Raw genomic sequence first — 21,203 nt, forward strand, 5'->3', positions numbered from 1 at the left:
TTGAACAGGCCGCTACAGAAGTCACCACAGCTTTCACTTTGCTACTGTATTTGCATGTGGTTCACTTTAACGTCAAAATTAGGCCTCGGATCAGTGACGGCGCATAAGAAACCCATCAGTCAGTATAAGGGAATTAGCTCAAACATAACAACAACTTGATATTTCTATCAAAAGCATCCTGCGAGCTCCTGGCTTAGCTGGTGTAATCAGGTTAGCTAAACATCTCCCGTGAGGAAGTAATCTACTTTGATGCTGCCCGTCTGCTACCGAAACATTAAATTTCTGTCAGGCTATACAGTCTGAGCAGCAACCGCCAGTCCAGCCCACTCTGTAATTCAATTACATATGTTGACTCATGTCCTACTTAGCGTCCAGGCAGTCAACGGCCTGATTACGGAAGCCACAAATTGTCAAATACCAAACCTGAATAAACATTTATGTCTCTCAAAACCAGGAGGGTTGTAATTATGCTCTGTAACGTTATTTCAGAGGACATATGAAGTGTGGTGCAAGAGTTCAGCAACAAACTTCATTTCTCAGATCATCTGCATGGAAATTTGAACAGATGCTGCAGTTCCAATTCTCAGTGAACTCATTGGACCCTGAACTCTTCCCAGAAGCTATAAACATTTAGGAAATAGAACAATATCAATCCCTGCAAACACAGTGTTTGTAGGATTGGTTACAAAAATTATTTTGTTTTTGTTTTTTAAAGTATCTGGAATAAGCTGGATTTTTTTTTTCAATTTACTGACATTTTCTATCATCTATGTCATGCAGTTACTGAATGTACAGTGTGAACACCAATGGATATCCGAAGTGACCATAAAACTTTTATATACAGCACAGCACATGTGATGTATGCAAGTTAGCCACAATATTAGAACCACTAACTGAAGTATAGGAAATCATCTAATTACAGTTTATCTGTGCAATCCCACCAAAGCTGGAGCGACCAAATCCCAACAAACTAAATGTAGAGCAGAGTATCTTTTTGTGGAAGAATATGGAAAATTCCTTATGATGACAGGTAAACACACACAAACTATTTAGACAGATCAATCATGCTTTATTCCATCGGAATATTTTTTTTTCTTAATTGTTCCCTAAATAACTGCAATTACTATTAGTGGAGGTTAGACTTTTTTTGATTGTCTTAAGCAATAGTCTTTGTACACGTGTGTACTCCCTTTTTCTATAACAGTAATTGTTAAACTGCTAACTGTTACTACTAATGTTAAAGGATTCACTCAGCTTCAACATCACTCTGGGTTCTTGGCTAGCTGTCGGTGCAGATGCTTGCAAAGAATTGAAGTTGCGTTAGCAGCATAATGCAATTGTTTCTATCCAGGATGCAGTTTGCACTTCACAACCGGGCTCTCATCTTTTTGTGCAATAAAAATAAAGTAACACTAGCGTCTATGTCCCCGCTGTAGACTGTTACACCATTTCCTCCTCTGGCACAGGGACTGGACAAGCTGATTGCAGAGCAAAGGCAAGCAGACTAACTATTCCCATCCGTAGGCGCCACCCCACAACCCACGCCAAAGTCCCCACTTACACAGGTGCTGTTCCCATGCTTGTGAGCCATTTTGGTAGCAACTGGTGTACGTGTTCACAGTAATGGTTGCTTTTAATGTCGAGATTGCTCAGTGTATATACATTGGTGGCAATCTTCTTCTCTTAAACTATGCATACGGGCCACATAAATTGACTGATTTTTATATAGTGCTTTTCTACTTTAACTGAGCACTCAAAAGGTTTTAAATTACATGTCTCATTCATCCAGTCATACAAACACTAAGTGCTTTCTAACATCGGAGAACAACTAGGGGTTCAGGATCGTCCCCAGGGATGCTTTAGAATGCAGATTGGAGCAGCTAGGAATCAAACCACCAGCCTTCCAATTAATAGATGATCTGCTCTGACTCCTGAGCTACAGGCAGTCCCAGTACAGGGAGACATACATGCGAGTTTGGTCTGAAAGGAAATAGACCATAAAAATAAGAAATAAAAATAAGAAATGCAATTTCAATATTTTGCCTCACTGTTTTTCCATTCAGTCTGTCAACTCTGCTCCCTCTAACCAGGAAAACACAAGGGCTTGTCTCCTTGGTGTAATCATGTTACTTTTGTGTGCTGACATTAATGGTTTGGAAAACCACTCTCATGACACAATTCATTCTTAAAAACTTCAAAAATTGTGCTCTCCTTCTCTGCAGTTTTCACACTTTGAAAAGCAAACCACTGAGCCAGACAGGATGGCTCACTGGCGCCTTTGGCGAGCTGCTTCTGACCCGTGGGCCGTATGTTTGACACCCATCAGACTGATGGAGCAATTATGGCGTGACTGAATGTAATGTAACATAAACTTACACAGCAAAAACTCTATTTGTGCAGTTTTTATACAAACAGCAACAGCCTGCCTCTTGAATGACCACATTTCCAGTCACGTATCTGCCAGTAATTACAAAATAAGTATTAATGTTCTGGTTCATGAATGTAAAATAATATGCTGTTCATGTTGTCATTAATTTACTTATTTGTAACCCTTAATTTATCCAAATGCTGTTTAACCATTCCATAATTATTACCAGTCTATAACATCTGAATTATATTTCTCTAAACAGAGTCATTGAAGATGGAATATTTTGCTTTAATATTCTTATTTTTGGAGCATTTTTGATGTATTGGTTTCCACAGTGAATTAATTCAAGTGTTGCAACCCTCTATCTTTAATATTAAAATCAATTTGTGTACTTATTTTATATATTTTTCAGGAGTGGCTTTGTCCCGTATTCACTATAGTGTTACAGTTTGTTCGGAAGTACCATAATCTGGCCACTAGATGGAGCGACTCACCTATGATTTGGACGCTCGCTGTACCTTACATTATATGCAAATATCTCACTTGATCGTATGATTCAGTGAAGAAAAAAACTAATAAAGCTCTAATAAACTCTTAATTATAACATCTTTCGAAAGAATGTGGCCTTAATATATATAATATAAATAAGAATTATTTTTTGTATGTTAATAGCTCTTCTGCAGTTCAAACGCAATATGTTATTTAATAATGATTCATCTGAATTGTCATTTTAATTCAAGCAGTTACTTCCAAAGCAGCTTGTGAAATTTCGACATTTCTTTAAGTTCGTGCAGACTTTATTGTGTTTTGTGCACCATCTTTATATTTGAAATCGTTTATACATTCCGAAAATGTGGTCTGGCATGTCAAAGAGGACTTTCCAGCGCCCTGAATGGTTTTAAAATGATTATTTGGAAGAATTTCACCTCGTTTTATGCAAAGAATTTGTTAAACTATGCCTTTACTGTATACATTTATATTCTATGTAAATAGTTTCTGTGGTGATCCCTGTCTCCTTTTTTCTGCAGAAAAGATAATATGTCTCATATTATTTGACAATTAAGATCTCTTGGGGCATCCTTACCTGTCGTGTTTGATTGACGTCCTCTTCCACAAGCGGGGGCAGCGAGCTGTACTGCACAATAGAGGAGGAAAGGCTGTGGGCGGGCAGGCAGGAGCACCGCTATCCAATGGGACTGGCGATGGGAGGGAGTTTGGCGAACTCCGGCTTTGTTCTAACTTACTGGGACTCCAGCACAATATGACTGAAGCGTCTGCACCGTTATTCCACGGGACGGTGCGTAGGCTCGCTCGCCTGCATACACTTAACACCGCTGACTTGCGCTCCAACTTTGGATAAACTTTTTTTTACGCATCTCCAAGGAGTCGGGAACTTTTATTTTCTTTTGTCTTTCATGGGATTGTCAGATTTCTTCTTGAAAATGCTATTTAAGGAGTTGAAATGAGACTTTCCTGAGCTGCAGGAATCATTCTCTCCGTTTAGAGGATCTTGTTGCAATTAAACGGCGCGGTGCGCAGGATAAAATAACACTTCTGGAGCACTTTGGTACACTGACTAAGCGTGGAAAGAGTTTCTTATTGAGTTTTGTCTGCACATTTTCTGGAATACAATGATTTAGTGACTCGTCCAAACTCAGTAAAGTTGATGCATCATAGGCATGAACTCTGTCTGAGAAAGGTGGACTGGCTAACTGACCATGGCGCTCACAGGTATGGGCTCAGGCCGGCTTCATTTGATTCTACTGATGTTATGGACTCTGTCGCGGTACTCAGCATCCAGCCAAGTCCGTCAAGAGTTTCAAGTCCTAGAGGAACAGCCCATTGGCACCTATGTGGGCACGATAGGGACCAAGCCCAGCTTCACGTACCGCTTCAGCGAAAATCACAAACTTTTTGCAATTAACGCCACCACGGGAGTCATTTCCACTTCATCTGTGATTGACAGAGAGGTTTTGCAAAGTGATGTCATCAACGTTGTGGTGCTGTCCAGCCATCCCACCTACCCTACTGAGGTCAGGATAGTAGTTTTGGATATTAACGATAACTCCCCGGTGTTTCCAGACGCGTCAATTGTCGTGTCTTTTAAGGAGGACGCCAGCAGCGGCAGGCAAGTGATCCTGGACACTGCTACAGATTCCGACATAGGAAGTAACGGAGTCGATCACACCACGTACAGAATAGTGAAAGGCAACGAGCAGAGGAAATTCCGCTTGGATATTACAGTCAATCCTAGTGGAGAGGGGGCATTCTTGCACCTTGTTTCAACCGGAGGCTTGGACAGGGAAGTTACTCCCTTCTACCAGCTCCTGATTGAAGTTGAGGACAAAGGAGAGCCGAAAAAGTTTGGCTACATGCAAGTAAACGTCACTATTCAAGACATAAATGACAACCCCCCGATTTTTGAGCAGGACCAGTATCAAACCAGTGTTTTTGAGGATGCAGCTGTAGGTTCAAGCATCCTGCAGATTACAGCATCAGATCAGGATGAGGGAGCAAATGCCGAGATCAGGTACTTTTTAGATGAGGGGACACCTTTCCAAATTGACCCCAAAGCAGGTACTATTATAATAAAAGAAGGTTTGGATTATGAGAGTAAAAAAGAATATTCTCTGACTATCCATGCTGTAGATAATGGGGTGCCCTCTCTGTCAGGCAGAGCAGAAGCCACTATCAAACTTTTAGACGTGAATGATAATGACCCTGTCGTGAAATTCCGTTATTTTCCCACTACTTCTAAATTTGCCTCTGTAGATGAAAACGCACAGATTGGCACAGTTGTGGCTTTGCTTACCGTTTCAGATGCAGACTCCTCTACAGCTAATGGTAACATATCTGTTTCAATCTTAGGAGGCAACGAGCAGAGGCACTTTGAAGTGCACGCGTCTCCTGTGCCCAATTTAAGTCTAATCAAAGTGGCCAGTGTGTTAGACAGAGAGAGAATTTCCTCGTACAACTTGACTGTGTCTGTGTCAGACAATGGTAAACCTATGGCTAGGTCTTCTTTTGCTAGTCTGGTTATTTTTGTGAATGATATCAATGATCACCCGCCCATATTTCAGGAAACGGTGTACAGAGTAGATATCAGTGAAGATATACCAAAAGGCAGCTACATTAAAGGGGTTTCTGCAACAGATGGTGACTCTGGGCAGAATGCCAACCTGCGCTACTCCCTGGTGTCTGGAAATGCTTTGGGCTGGTTCTCCATCAGTGAAAACAGTGGTCTGGTAACCAGTGCTGCTTTGCTGGATAGAGAAATAGCATCTGAAATTGTGCTCAATATTAGTGCCAAAGACCAGGGGCTGCAGCCCAAAATGTCTTACACTAAACTGATAGTCAACATCACAGATGTGAATGACCAAGTGCCTACATTTACACAGAGCACCTATCACGTTTCACTGGTGGAGCACGCTCCGGCCGGCACAGAACTGGTGGTGCTGTCTGCCTCAGATGACGACCTTGGGGCCAATGGAACTATCCGGTTTTCATTTGATGCAGAGACGCCAGCCAGCGTCCAGGAGCTGTTTCGCCTGGATGTCGTGTCAGGGCGATTAAGCACAGGCGTGGAGCTTGACCGGGAGGATCAGGCCTCCTACTTACTCCACATCCAGGCAGCAGATGCAGGCAGCCCCCCTTTGCACTCTGTAGGAAAAGTCAATATCACCCTTTGGGACATCAATGACAATAGGCCAGTTTTCTATCCTGTACAGTATTTTGCAAATGTGAAAGAGAACGAGCCCTCTGGTTCTTATGTAACCACGGTTTCAGCCACAGACCCCGATTTGGGTAGGAACGGCACAGTCAAATATATAATTACAGCTGGAGACTCTTCCAAATTCCGCATTAATAGCAATACAGGCAAAATTACCACACTGGTGCCCCTGGATAGAGAGGAGAAAACTGCTTACCAGTTGCAGGTGACAGCAGCAGATGGTAGTGGCCTGCGCTCACACACACCGGCCATTGTGACTGTAACTGTAATAGACACACAGGATAATCCACCAGTGTTCAGCCAGAAAGTGTACAGCTTTGTCATGTTTGAAAATGTAGGTGTTGGGACAGTTATAGGGACAGTGTCAGCAACCACAGTTGATTTAAATACAAACATTTCATATCTGATCACCTCAGGAGACCAGAGAGGGCTTTTTGCTGTCAACAGTGCAGGTCAGATCACAGCATCGAGCCAGATAGACAGAGAGGAGCAGGGCTTTTATCAACTCAAAGTTGTAGCCAGAGCTGGGGAGATCACAGGAGAGGCCTTTGTTAACATAACTGTAAAGGACTTAAATGATAATGCTCCTCATTTTATTCACGCTGTGGAGCATGTGAGCGCAGTGGAAAACTGGAGCACAGGTCATGTAATATTCCAGGCCAAAGCTTCAGATCCTGATGAAGGTGCAAATGGCATGGTGGTCTACAGCCTCAAACAAAACCCCAAAGGACTGTTTCATATTCATGAGAAGCATGGCCTCATCACGCTGACCGGGCCGCTGGAGATCACGACAAGTTCCTATGAGATTGAAGTCATTGCATCAGACATGGGAGTCCCTCAGCACACCTCCAGCCTCATCCTCATCGTCAGCGTATACGACGTCAACGACAACTCACCTGTATTTGACCAGCTCTCATACGAGGTCATCATCCTGGAATCTGAGCCTGTCAACAGCCGTTTTTTTAAAGTGGAGGCCACTGACAAAGACTCCGGTCTCAATGGCGAGATTATGTATGACATCGCTGGTGGGAACACAGGTGATGTGTTTGGCATTTTTCCAGACGGGCAGTTGTACATCAAAGCGGAGCTGGACAGAGAAATCCAGGACAGATATAACTTGGTGGTTACAGCCAAAGACAGGGCCGTGGAGCCGCTGAGTGCCACTGTAAACGTAACAGTGATTCTAGATGACGTAAATGATAATCGTCCTCTCTTTAACAGCACCAATTATGTGTTTCATTTTGAGGAAGAACAGAAGAGAGGGTCGCTTGTTGGGCAGGTTTTTGCTGAGGATAAGGACTTTGGCCCAAACAGTGAGGTCAGATACACATTTGAGACTCCACAGTCCAACTTTGAGCTGAATGCCATCACAGGGGAGTTGACGAGCACTTTGCAGTTGGACCGGGAGTCACTCATGAGACAAAGAGGCGCCGCTGTGTTCAGTTTTGTGGTTGTCTCGTCAGACCAGGGTCTCCCCAAACCCCTTAGAGACCAGGCCAAAGTGCAAGTTTACATACAAGACATCAACGACAACCCGCCTAAGTTCACCAAAGACATATTCCAGGCCTCCATCTCTGAATCAGCTCAAAACATGACACAGCTACTACGGGTCTCTGCCTCAGATGTGGATGAGAACAAAAATGGACTGGTCCGCTATCACATCGCTGAAGGCAACGAGGAAGGCCAGTTCACAATCGATAGTAGCTCTGGACAGGTGACTTTGGTTGGAAAGCTTGACTATGAATCCACATCTTCATATTCACTAAAAATCATAGCTGTTGATGCTGGGGCTGTGCCCTTATCCTCCTCTTGTATGCTTAGCATTAGCATCTTGGATGAAAATGATAACTCCCCCATCTTCCCTAAATCCTCACTGTCGGTTGACGTCCTGGAGAACATGAGGCTAGGAGAACTGGTGGCCTCTGTGACCGGCACCGATGCAGATTCGGGTCAGAATGCAGACATAATGTACAGCATCACAGCCACAAACAACCATGGCACTTTCAGCATCAGCCCTAACACTGGCAGCATTTTTTTGGTTAAAAAGCTGGATTTTGAAACGCAGTCATTTTACAAACTCAACATCACTGCAAAGGACAATGGCAGACCTCCCCGCTCCTCATCCATTCCTGTGGTTATTCGTGTCAGGGACTTTAATGACAACCCTCCCGTATTTACCCCTGGAGACATTTTCAAATCCATCCCTGAAAATCTTCCTATCTCTGCCTCAGTTATGGCCATTACAGCTCAGGACACAGATGCAGACATAAACGGCCAGCTGCAGTACTCGATTATTCAGCAGATTCCACGGGGAAACCACTTCAGCATTGACCCAAGCACTGGGCTTATATACACCAGCAAGGAAATTGACAGAGAGTTCTCAAATCTCTTTGAGTTGACAATCAAAGCCACTGACCAAGCAGTTCCAGTTGAATTTCGTCGCTATGCCCTGAAAAATGTAACAATATGGGTCACGGACCTTAATGATAATGTTCCCACTTTTGTGTCCCAGAATGCACTTGTGGCTGAGCCTAACATAGTCATCGGCTCCATCTTGACAACAGTGGTGGCCTTTGATCCGGACGATGGCGCGAATGGGGAGGTGGAGTATGAGCTTGTGGAAGGTGACTCGGACACTTTCATCATGGACAGGTACAGCGGGGATATTCGCCTGGCGTCCCAGCTGGTTCCATCCCGACTCATGTACACCCTCACAGTGTCAGCCACGGACCACGGCACTGACCGCAAGACCTCCAGAACTGAGCTGACCATCATCCTTCAAGGAGTGGATGGACCTGTTTTCTCCCAGCCCAAATACATCACCATCCTCAAAGAGGGCCAGCCACCGGGCACCAACGTCATCTCCCTGGATGCCTCGAGTCCTAGAGGCTCTGCAACCAAAGTGGAGTATTTCATTGTGGCGGTGCGCAGCGGCGGAAAAGCTGTGGGTCGCCTTTTCACCATCGGCCGACACACAGGAGTGATACAGACAGCTGCAGAGCTGGATCGAGAACAGGGGTCTGACCTCTACCTGGTGGATGTGTACGCCATTGAGGCAGATGCCAGCCAGCCGAGAACACAGCGTGCTGAGGTAAGGACACTGCTGACTTTTCTATTCTCTGCAGGTACTGGAAAGCCACCTTATATTTTGCACTATTGGTCTACTTGATCTGTTTGGCAGGAAAAGGGCATGAACTCATCCACTGGCACTTGTTAGAGACATTTGGATTAAATAAATGTAATAAGCAAAGTTGGAGGGTGGGTGACTGTCCAAGTCACACATAAAACAGAGCCACCAATTGCATTTGGGTGTGCATTCATTTTTTCTTTTTTTACACACACACTTTGCATTATATTAAATCATAATTTTGTTGGACACGACTAAGAAAACCTTGTTCTTTGGCATGATAACTCTATTGTTCTCGTTTCCAAAGCATTCTAGCCATAATAATTCATCTTGAGTGTGGCTCCTCTAATATTTGAGTCTCGGAAAGGAAATGAGCATTGCATGTCTTCTGCGCAAGCTCCTCTAGCGCTTTCCTGAACTGAAGTATTCTTATCAGCAGGTTATGAACTGCACAAATCAAAGAAAGACCACTTTTTAATTTCCCCACAGTTGACATAATTCATTCAAGGCTGCTCAATTTCAAGACCCACAATGGTTTCTTTTGTGTGTGAAGCAGAAATGAAAAGGAGAGCCATTCATACGGTGTTCCAGTACAGGTATGCATCATCAGCGCTGGTATTACTTTGAGCCTTTGGGCCTAAGGCTGTTTTGGCACTGGGGTGGTCTTTGGGTGCCTTTATACCATCAGGAACTGCTCCACAGGCAATAAGTGACCATTAAAATTAGTTGACCTCTTAAGACTTTGTAAAACGATCAGGACAGAGAGAATGAAACTTAAGCTGTCCATTGAGTTTCTTTGCATTATGCGATGCACTGTTTTTAGGTTTTCTCTGAAGGAGATGGAGTTAATTCTCTCAAGTGTCATGTGGAAACCCTAAGGCCAGTTTGGGTGACTAATACCTAGCCGCTAGTCAAATTAAAAGCAAATGTGATTCTATATATGTTTTTGAAATTTTAGCCAGGGCTTACAATACCATGTTGTTACAGACTCGATGACAGACATACCTCATATATTTAAAAAAAAATGTGTTTTGTGTTAGTGCATTTCTAAAGATGCCTGATGCAAAAGGATTTAGGAGTTTAGGATTAGCAGTTCAAGATTGATGCCTTTTCAACCAAGACGCATATTGAAATTGAAATCCAATACAGCAATCTGTTATTTGGAGACAAACTCACATATTATTGAAATCAAGGATTACTTGGCAAAATCGTGTTAGCAGAGTTAACTTAAAAGTTTGCCCAGGCCAAATGGGAATATCAAATGTTCTCTCACTTTGCCTGCAGCAAAGATGGCAATCTACTTTCCTGCAGACTCTGCTGTCGGGTTAATGAGAGAATATAGTGCTTCACTGCTTCATTCCCAAACCTTAAACTCTAGATTGGTTTCATGCTAAGTTTGAACTTTCTCACCCCTTGGAGAGATGACTTTACCATACCACCTGGCCGAGTAGTCAATCTCTCCCGTTTGAGAAGCGTGAGATCTAATAACGTAGTGGAATTCAAATGACCGTCCACGTTTGGATACACGGGCTGGTTTTTGTGCTGCAAGGCAATAAGCAGTTAGTTTTATGGCCACATTTTTTTAACAGCACAGATGAACAGGTTCTGTTCAGACTGTTTGGGTCTCCTCTGTCAATGGGACCTCAATGCACAGTGTGGTACAACAGTGTAAACCTTCTGACTTAGACTAATGTTTTTCCAGTGCAGTGTTTATACACCAGATACCCGGTAGCAACTTGGGGAGTATTTCCATCCAAGAGGTTATGACCCTTTCACATTCTCCATTTCCCATTTTCCCCATTGATTGGATGCATGAGAGAAAGCTGGCATTTTCTTCTGCACTGTGCACCACGTGTGATGTTTTGGAAACACTTAAACACAGAGAATCTAGTTGGACATGCTTTATCAGTGGCTGCAATCTCAAACAGCTCGGGATGTTTGTCAGTAATTGTTGGTTGGTGCCTTCTGGCAAACATCTGGGTCATATGTAATATCCAGTGAGGTCTTCATTTAACCAAACAGCGATTCTACTTAAAGTTTGTTAATCGTATTTTTGCTGTTGTCATTTTGCATTTGGAAATGTTTTTCCTATGACTTCATTACCCAGAAATCTCTGAGTTTCTTTCTCCTGTTTCCTACTTTGGGTAAATATGCTGGGGGAAACATGTCTTGGCGGCAGCTTTATCTATTGTTGATGAATTCATTGAGTGTTTAGAAGGATGTTTTTCATTTGAGTCAAAGTTTTGATTCATCACATCCTGGAATGTCCGTGTTTACAGGTGAAGAAATATGTTGGTTCCACTTTGGGCCATCGGCAACATGACAGGAGGTGTTTATAAGCTAGACGAAACACCTGCGATTAGGGTTTATATGTTAACGGCCAAAAGTAAAATGGTCATTACATGCAAATGTCACCTGCCATGTGACAGTGGGGCTGCAGCAGACTATTGTTTATTATTGTTCTTTAGAAGGGCAAAAGCATCCATCAAAATGACCCAGAAACTGTGTCTTGTATATTAAAATTATATTTCGGCATTACTCAGACTCATAGCCTTTGATCAGTAAACGCTAAGTGACTGAACAGTTTGCTGGTTCTTAGAGGAGAAATGAAACTGTAGTTGCAAAAGCAACTCTGTCTATCTCCACTGTCTGTCATTGCACTTTCTGGGTAAAATATGTCTTTGTACCCTTTAAATGAACTTAAGCATCCTAGACATGTCACACAGCTTCCATTTGTGTTGGCAGTTTTTGCAGACTTTTCATTGCCACCTTTCAAAATCTATTTTTTCTTCTTTTTCAAGTTGCATATTTGGTTGGAGCATTCCTTTGCATAAAGGAGTGAATGCTGTTGAAGAAACCAGAGAGGTCTTACTGGTCTCTGTTTCTTATCCTCTCTGCAAACTCTCCCTTCATCAGCCTCCTCCTCACATTCAGATGCATCAGCCACTATACAATGTAGTGCTACAACTGTTTTCTTAACTCACTGTGAATCAAAATGAAGTGCTGTTTTTTTGGACAGACCCTCAAGTGCCACGTCAGGCCTTGCCCCGCTCCTCCTAAAGGCATTGTTCCCCCCTTAAAAGTAAACACAGTCGCAGTGTTGAACAGGCCTTCCTTTGTTTTACTTTCGCGGATAAAGTGTTGCGCTGCCCCGGCCGCGATTCGAGAGGCTTTTATTATTTTTTTGTCTGTGCCAGCGTCTTTCCTTGGCAGATTTAGGCATGTGTATGGATGCCCCTGTCAGCCAGCTTTCCTCCCCTGTCTGCACCAGTGAGCGACGCACAGTCAATCTGTTTGGGCTCATGAAACTGAGGAAAGAAAAGAGTGTTTTGGGAGGGTTGTGGACATGTCAGACGGTGTTATTGGGAGTTGTGGGAATAAAGGAAGAGGTGGGGTGACGGGAAGCGTTATTAGGAGGGTGTTCGAAGTGCCAGACACAGGGACCCTTGCAAGGACATGGGAAGTGAGAGGCACAGTCGTGGTCCAGGATCATGTTACAAGCAGGTTCAAGAAAGAGGGATCAGTCTGCTAGCAGGTTTTGGACATCATAGTCGGGGAATGCAGTCAGATACTAGGCTCAAATTAGTGTTGATCTATTGTTATGGATAGTTTGAACTCCATTACTGTACTCCCCTCCTCATTAAAGCTGTATATCTTCATGTCTTTACATCTCATTTGTATCTGCGTGCCTGTTTTGTGTCTCTGTTAAACTGCTTTAGTCTCACTGTCAGATTCATAAATCTCAATGGTAGCAAAATGTCAAAGTCCTTTCGCTTTCTCCATATTTCATGATGCTGAAGCTACTAATATGAATTCTGAAGGAAATGTGATCAGAGGCATCGTTGGGGTTGTAGAGAAGACAAAAAAAGCCTCCCTGAAATACAAAACCTGTAAAGCCATCCAGGTCAGCGAGGCAGGAGAACAAGGTCACGTACATGATGATGTGATATGCATGCTGGTTCTTCTTTGTGCATTCGTGTCGTTTTGTGAGCGTAATAAAGGCTGAAATATTGATGACTACAGTTTCCACAGCAAAGAGGGAATATTATTACCGATAACTCCAGCTGTGCATTTAAATTTCCTGCATCAAAAAAATAGGAAAAAATGCTTTCATTAGATTTGAGTCATATGCAAGTTTAGTATGAAAATTTCATGTTTCTCAGAAGGCACATTTTACAAGAACTGGATGAAAAATGATGCAGAACAAACTGCATCCTTGTGTATTGTAATTCATGCTTTAATTGCGATATTTTGCTTGTGCACATGTGCTTGAGAGAGGGTGGTAATGCACTATTCTAGCCATTACCCGGGTTGTAATTCACCCCGTAATCTGGCTGGACAAGCGATTTAAAATGGTGACCGAAGAGGTGACGCATCTGCTCAGCTCTCCTGGTAGGTGGTCTCTTCGGGTTTTGGGTGAACCTGTGAGTGAACCGGTGTTGGGGAGTGCCGGTTGTCTCAGAGCGTCTATTCGTTTTAACGAGACGCAATCGCTATAAAAGCTGAATAAACATTCACTCATGCGTAGACGCCTGCAAGCAAATGCTGCCAGAAACACACACACACTGACCACAATCTCACACAGACTCATGAGCAGAAATATGAAATGGTAGCAACAGTCAAAATAATTGTTTCATTTTAATTAGTATGATTACGTTACTGTCAAATAAGATCATTGAGAGCTCTTTTCTGCGGATTCAAAGTCAAACTCATGTCGGCCTCTTATTGCATCGAACTGTCTGTTTGCGTTCGCCTTTTATTTTGTGCTTTGCTGAAATTTTGCTTGTTTTACGTTCTTACAGATGCTTGTATTAGTGATGAAGATCAAAAATACTGTGCTATACGTTTTTTCTGAAGAGCTCTCGTACGCTAGAGTAGTTGCTACAGCAGGCCTCCTCAACATATGACTTTTTTCTCATAACACAGCTCATAACACACACTTATGAAACTCGGGCCTGAAAGGTCAAGACCTGGATCATATTGTTCTGCTGTGCCATGTTCTATAAAGTTAATCCAACCATCGCATTAGTAATGAAACGGCTAAAGTAACCCTTTTTTTGGCACAGAAACTGGTAAATCCCACAACTCACTTTCAGTTTTTCACCTGCTAAAATGAATAAGGAGTCAAATTCTTTAATTGTGGCATAATCATAAATGAATCTCCATGTGTTGTGTAGCAGTTAGGTTTGAAACTTTCCTTTATGATATAGTTGAATAGTTAGAGCTAGAGCTGGATCAGGTAACTCTGAACCATCCATTAGAAAGGCGGCTGTGGGGACGTCCCATGATGCACTGAGCATTTCTTCTCCACTTAGTCTTTTCACTCACGATGTGTATGTATGCCACTACTGCAGCGGTCCCCAACCCCCGGGCCTCGGACCGGTACCGGGCCGCGAGAGTTGAGGCTCAAGTGTGAAATGTGTGGTTTTCAGGGTTTTTATCGGTTTTCAGCGTTATTTTATCGTTTTTATCGTTAACTCGGTTTTCCTGGGTCTTTTCACGTGTGTTATGAATAACTCTTCTTTTTTTCAGTACCGGTACTAGTTTTATTTTGTTGTATTTTTCCACGACACCTTAAAGGCCGGTCCGTGAAAATATTGTCAGGCATAAACCGGTCCGTGGCGCAAAAAAGGTTGGGGACCGCTGCACTACTGCATGTCATTACCTTTTTTTTAAAAACTAGTAGTTGTGTTGTGTTTCCTTCCCCTTACCTTCCAACCATTAAGAGGAGATGGCTGCCACTCCCTGAACAGGGTTGTGATCTCTTCCCGTTAAAAGGGAGTTTTTCGTCCCTACCATGCCAAGTGCTTTCACATAGGGGAATGTTTGATTGTCTCTAATATTTTAAGGTTTTCCTTGGAATATAAAGTGCTTTTCCTAGTTTATAAAAGTTCTTAAATGTTAAATATTGTGCAAAAACAGATAATTAAAATAAAGTTCAATCAAGAAGTCAGGAACAGTCATATTATGTATCTGACCTGCAGTTCAACTCAGTCTTTTGGTATTTGGGAATTTGCAATGGTGCTTTGGACACATGTCGAATCCAGTAAAGTAAACTGACATCCAAGTAAACGACATTACTGTTAAGATTTCACTGGCATTGTCTGAACTTTCTAACACTCATTGTATTGTCTTCTGCGGGAAACTGAATTGTGCTGGTGTGGTAACCCTGCCCTGTTCTACTCTAAACAGGTTAAAACAAAAATTATTTACATATTCTATTTAAAAGAAAAAATGGCTAACCGCTAAATTATGTTTGTGAGAGGAATGTACGTGTGTATTAAAAGAAAAATCTTTAACTCTGCAGTTGACTGTCCGCAACTTTAAAAAAAAAAAACACAAAATAAGTTTTTCCCCCTGTTCTGCCTCATGAAAAGTCAATGCAGGACCTTCGGTTAGAATAATAAATGAATGCGGCCAGAGCTGTGCATGCTCTGCAGAGTTTTGCATCATTGCGTTTATTTTCACTTCAGAGATTCATTTCTCTTGTTGTGTGACTTTGATTGTCATGCCTCATTTGGGAGGGGGTCATTCCTCTGTCTTAAGCACACATGCTCGGACCAAATGTGCGACTGAAATAGTATTAATCTCCGCTGGGAATGCCTTTCTCCTTTGGTCTGCAGGATCTGGCGTGATCAAAAGGGAGACCTTTACTGTTTGGTACTGTAGCAGGTGGGATTTCTTCAAGTGCAATCAGAAAGGTCGATGTGAAGCTGTGATCTAAAGTTTCCAACCTTTCCAGTCACTCAACCGCAAAAAAGTTTGATTGGGAGTAGCTGAAGTGGGAATGATCAGGTAGAGCTATGATTTGGTTTGTACATTTTGCCTGAGCAAGTGCTACATAAGGATATAAATCTTTGAGAGTATGACTACATCCCTGTGATTTCTTCATCACTCCTCTCTGCTCTGCTCTGACTGTGAAGGGACCATAAAATATACCCAAGTCTCTCCAGCTGAAAAAAAAAATGTTCCACTACTTTCACTTGTAAAACGAATGGAGTTTGAGAGAGAGAGAGAGGCAGAGTGGTGGGTTGATTTTGGCACATATTCTCAGTGGTAATAATGGATCCCAGCTACAGAATGATTTGTTCTTCCACGTGACTTACCGAGCTCTCTAGCATCAACAAACACTCCACATGCAGAAATACACACAGCAAATTTCCATTGTTTTCAGAGCTCAGACTTGACTGTGGTGCCTGGTTGACCTGTTCGTCTGCTTGGTGTCCCAGAAAAAACAAAAAAGAGCTACTTGCTGCTCTTTTTGCTCGTCTCGCTTCCCTCTCCCTCACGTCCATCAGTGGGACCCCTTGAGTGACATTTGGTGCTTTTGGCTCACTCACAGATCCTCACATCTTCAGGGACATCAAACAAAAAGGACACAGAGAAGACTTCTGCTGTGCATGCAGAGTTCTCACGTGCACAGCAGAAATGCATAGCCCTCATCTCCCCTGCTTGCGGTAAGATGAGTGGCCCGCAGGCAGGAAGGGGTATCTCCCACAGCCTTGGCAGATAATTTAGGATCTAGAGATGGAGGGAGGTGAAAGGAGGAGGGGTAAGGGGAGTTAAGGTTGGAGCTGGGAGAAAGGGAGGGAGGAGTGGAGTAGGACTTTAGTGTCAGGAGAAGGAGACAAGCAAAAGATAGACTGGCACCAGAGAGCAAGAGCTTGTGTTATTGTTATCTCCCATCTTATTTTACGAGTTTTCCATCAAGAGAGTCACTGTAGCTCATGCTCTGCGTGCGCCACACTTTTAACTTTATTAAGAGGTTAACCATACTGTGATTTAGTATCTAAGCAAAACTTATTTTTTTATGTTTTGTAGCTGTGTTGTTGTGATAATATTACTTTTCAAGCTTGCAAAATCTTTGCAAGCTTTGTCTTGCTCAGTCTGCTGTGCAGGTCTTAACTCAAAAAATAAGCCAAGCTGCGGTTGATTTGCAGCTGTTCTCAATTTTAGAATTGAAATATTTCAGCTCTCAAAATGTCCCTGCATGACTTTTCCGGCACTCAATTTCTGTGCAAGTTGTTAGATTTTTAGAATCATGCGATGGAGTGTTAGTCGTAATTCTGTTCGTGCTCTTCATTTGACAGCTTTTTGGACGTTTCTTGGACTTTGAAAATCCGCTGACCTATCTAATGTGATCTAATGGGTTTTTCCCCCATATTATAGTTGATTTTAATGTTTTGTTTCTTTTTATTTTCTAATCCTTTCTTTTTCTCCTCTTAGAATTGTGTACTGTGAATATTATGGAGTGCTATTGAGGTCATTACAGACTCACGCTGTGCAGCCAGACATTGTTTAAAACCACATCATAAATCAATATATCAGCCTTAATTTGATAGAAATGTGTACAATATATATTTTTTTTAATAGCTTCAGCTGAGGAACCGAAAGAAAAGCCTACAGCTGAGTGTTTAAAGGGTTGGTTCACCTAAAAAACAGAAATGTTATCGATATTTGATGAACAAGTTAAAAATAAGCCTAGAGAGATAGATAAAGATATTTATGTTTAAGGTTTTACTTAATTGACAGGTGCCTCTTATCGGGTGTTTCTGGGCAGATTGATTGTTTCTGAACCACCTTACCATCCATCCTCCTCCCTTGGGTTGTTTTGCTCAAACGCTGTGGTTGTTTGAGCACGTAGTCGAGTGGAACGTCCCGGGAAAATTGCTCGTGGTCACCAGGACAATAACTGGAGAGTATGAGCTTCACTTTGTAGGATTATTATCTCATTGAAGGAGATTCTTGGATCCGAGTTGTCTCCGTGCTGGCGCTGGTGCGCTGTATTTCCAAAGCAATAATCTTAAAGCATCTTTGATGGTGAAATCTCACAGAGTAGGCTGGGTGCACGCTTCGCCTTCAAACGTTTCCGTCTTGCACGGCATACTGTGTGGCTCTGCATGGCAGCTAGCAAATTCTGGCCCTCGATAGCAAACAAAACACAGTGTTTACACAAATTTCGAACAACTGATCTGCTGTCAGAAACAGAGCAGCAAGAACTCCTGGCTTGAAATAGCTAACCATTTTGGTGAGTGCGGCCCTGCTCTCCCCTCCTTGGTTGGGTCTAAGTTTAATTGAAACCAGCTGGTGAGGGTTCTGGGTAGCGATGCGCGGGGGTCGACTCTCAGCGTGACTCAGGCTTTTACCTGAGCTGCCCCCCCTTTTGCTTTGTTGTCAGACAAAAGTTATGTTTTAAGTTTGTGATATCTCATGCAGCAGACTAAAGGAAAGTCTGACTGTTTTCAGCTCCTAAACGAGAGAGAAAAAGCTGCGGTTCTGGTTTCGATTACATTCGTTGACATTGTGCTATTTTCGCTTTTTTTTTTTTCTTTTCTTTTTTTTGCCCGCTCTGTGATTTTCCTATGCAAATGGATGAAGTGGCCTAATTTCAGCAGGTTCTTTTGTGTCGAGGTGTAATTTAACAAACTGCTGCTCTCAAAGTTGACTTTATGGTCTTTCCTTTCAAACACTGTTGTTGACTTTGTATACATTTCTTAGTTATATGTGTGTTAAAGTGCAGATACGTGCCTGATTGCTCACACGCACACCTCCGTATGCATGCCTTTAACCTACTGTTCTTGCGTACTTTTTACCAAATTTTTCTGAAGTTATCCTGCTCGCTGTCTCTGGCACTGACACGTAGTTCACTGAGATGGGAAAAAACCCCTAAACAGCCCACTGAACAATGAATCATCCAAAACATCGTCTAAACTTGGCTGGCCAGCTGTTGACAGATTGATCGTAATGAAGTTTCCCTCCCACGACACTAAGATCTAAGGGTATTACATAGAGGGTGATCAGATATTACATTATGTTTCTATCTGCTCCAGGGGGCTTCTGCTATTGAGGGCTTCACTTACAGTGAGGCGTGCAGACTAAGCGCAGATGCCTGTGGGTGTATGAGAGCAAAATAGCAACAACTCAACACTTACAATTCAAGTCAATCGAAATCTGCACACGTTCTTCTTAAATAGCCAAAAAGATCTATTATTCTTCTCATTGAGTCTTTTTTTTTAATATTTGAGTCTCTTTGTAATCATTGTAAATACCATACTGAGGTAATCAAAACAAATATTTATTCTAGGAAAATGTGAAGCAACTGAAGTGAGCTGAAAACAGTGCCAGCTCGCTCTCTGCGTTGTCAGTTTCGTTTCACTAGATGAAGGACTTCAAAAAGAACTGCACCCTTTTTGCACGTTAGCATTTTGGCGCACGTTTTCATGCATCTAACTGATGAATTATCAAATTATCAAGGCTATGAATAAGCTTGGACTTGACTCCTGGAGTGTTTGTTTAATGGTCAGTCATACTGGAGTACCAGCGTCTGACCTGGAAATACCATCAACGACCTGCCCACGCCCAGTGTCAGCTGACGTAGGCTCCAGGGCCCTGGTTGGATAAGCTGTTAAGAAAACAGATTGATGGAATTAATGTAAAAGTATAATTGAATCAAGGAAACTGACATTTCTGAAAGCATCAATATATCCAGTCTGTGCCTGACAGCTTACTTAATGGACTCTGAAATCACATAACTGAGCTGTTCAAAGGTGCAGTGCTTTTTTAGAGATGTCTACTATTAAAGACACTTACATTAGTTTGCATTTTATTGAAATATGTCTCTTGTCAGAAGTTTATTGAAATGCAATATACAAGTGACGTCTGCATTCTTCAGGCGCGCCAGCTGGCTCAGTGCTAATCCGTCCTCCTGCAGATTTACACATGATCCTGCACAGGTTTCGTGCCATTCGATGCAGCTATTTGATAAAGACTCAGTGATCCGATGAAAAGCGACACTCTCAGGATCCTTCCCAGTCACTCTTGTGACCTTTGACCTCACTTGGCAGAACTGGAACGGAAGCACAGCAACATCTCTTGGCAGCTAAACAGCCAGCTATGTGTCTGTCACAGTGTCTGCGTGAGTGGATATACTCTTATAGAAAGTGCGATTGTGTTTCATCAGGCCGAAAAAACACTTGTGCGTATGTGTGCGAGAGCATGTTAACATGTGACAGAGTCCTGCAGCGTGGTAGACTGGCAGCCTGAGCGTGAACTCTGCATGCTTTCTTTATGTCTCTGACGTCTGACAAGGCTGAGGCGCTGTTGGTAATGATGTGGTTATTACTTCCCATCATGCCTCACTGCAGGCCGGGCCGTAAAACAGTGCGGTATATTCACTGTGTCCCTCACCGACTGCCTACTGTGGCCAGCACTTTGTGGCTGTTTTATGAAGCGTTTTCCACTTAGGGATACACTCATGGGACCTCGTTCACCAAACTGCTCTTCAATATGATATCATCATGTTGTGTAAAAGATACAATTATAATTGTATTTGCTTTTGTCATGTCTTTGAGACAGTATTTTTAAAATTTGATAGCTGGGAGATATTCTACATTAATAATAAAAAAGATACATTTCACATATGAAAAGTTTTAATATTTTGTTGATGTGTTGTCTAAAGCCAAATGGCAATGCAGTCTTCAAAGGCTATTTGCTAACACTATAAATGGTTGCTTATAATAGAGAACAGACACCCGACAAAGAACTGTCAACTGATTTTAGCATTTTTTCCTCACTTATGTCCCTCAATTTTATAAATCCATAATCAATAATGAGAAAGAGAAGTATCACAGGAAAAGTCTAATTTTCCGGGCTTCCGTTACCTTTTTTCCACCTGCGTAGTGCTCCTGCCCAATCTTGAAACTTTTCCACAGGTTTTGACAAAAAAACAAAAGACTGGTGCCAGTGCCAGAAAACTAGCACTCGGCATGCCACCACAGCAATTACTGGGCCCAAAGTTGTAACCACTAAAATTAGTGGCTCTGGGAGGGGCTACTGCAAGAATTTAAACAGTAATTCATAGATGCAGACCCCAGATATCCATCTTCTGTGACTTTATTCCCACAAAAACTACTCCAATCTCTCCCGTATAACACTACATAACATTAGGTGCTTAAATCGGACAAAATGTGGGCTTGTCG

At 42.5% G+C, this 21,203-nt stretch overlaps 1 protein-coding gene across 1 annotated transcript in view; it reads left to right on the forward strand.

Annotated features, from left to right (window-relative positions):
- The first annotated feature begins 3,626 nt into the window (after nucleotides 1-3,626).
- fat4 (FAT atypical cadherin 4) overlaps nucleotides 3,627-21,203 on the forward strand; it is a 101,135-nt gene continuing 83,558 nt past the window's right edge. The window contains exon 1 of the mRNA XM_006798907.3: nucleotides 3,627-9,189. Within this exon, the coding sequence (XP_006798970.2) occupies nucleotides 4,087-9,189 (5,103 nt within the window). The 5' untranslated portion in view covers nucleotides 3,627-4,086. The remainder of the gene's footprint in view (nucleotides 9,190-21,203) is intronic.

The sequence above is a fragment of the Neolamprologus brichardi genome, chromosome 2 (genome assembly GCF_056152115.1).
Source record: "Neolamprologus brichardi isolate AB-2024 chromosome 2, ASM5615211v1, whole genome shotgun sequence".
Classification (NCBI taxonomy): Eukaryota; Metazoa; Chordata; class Actinopteri; order Cichliformes; family Cichlidae; genus Neolamprologus; species Neolamprologus brichardi.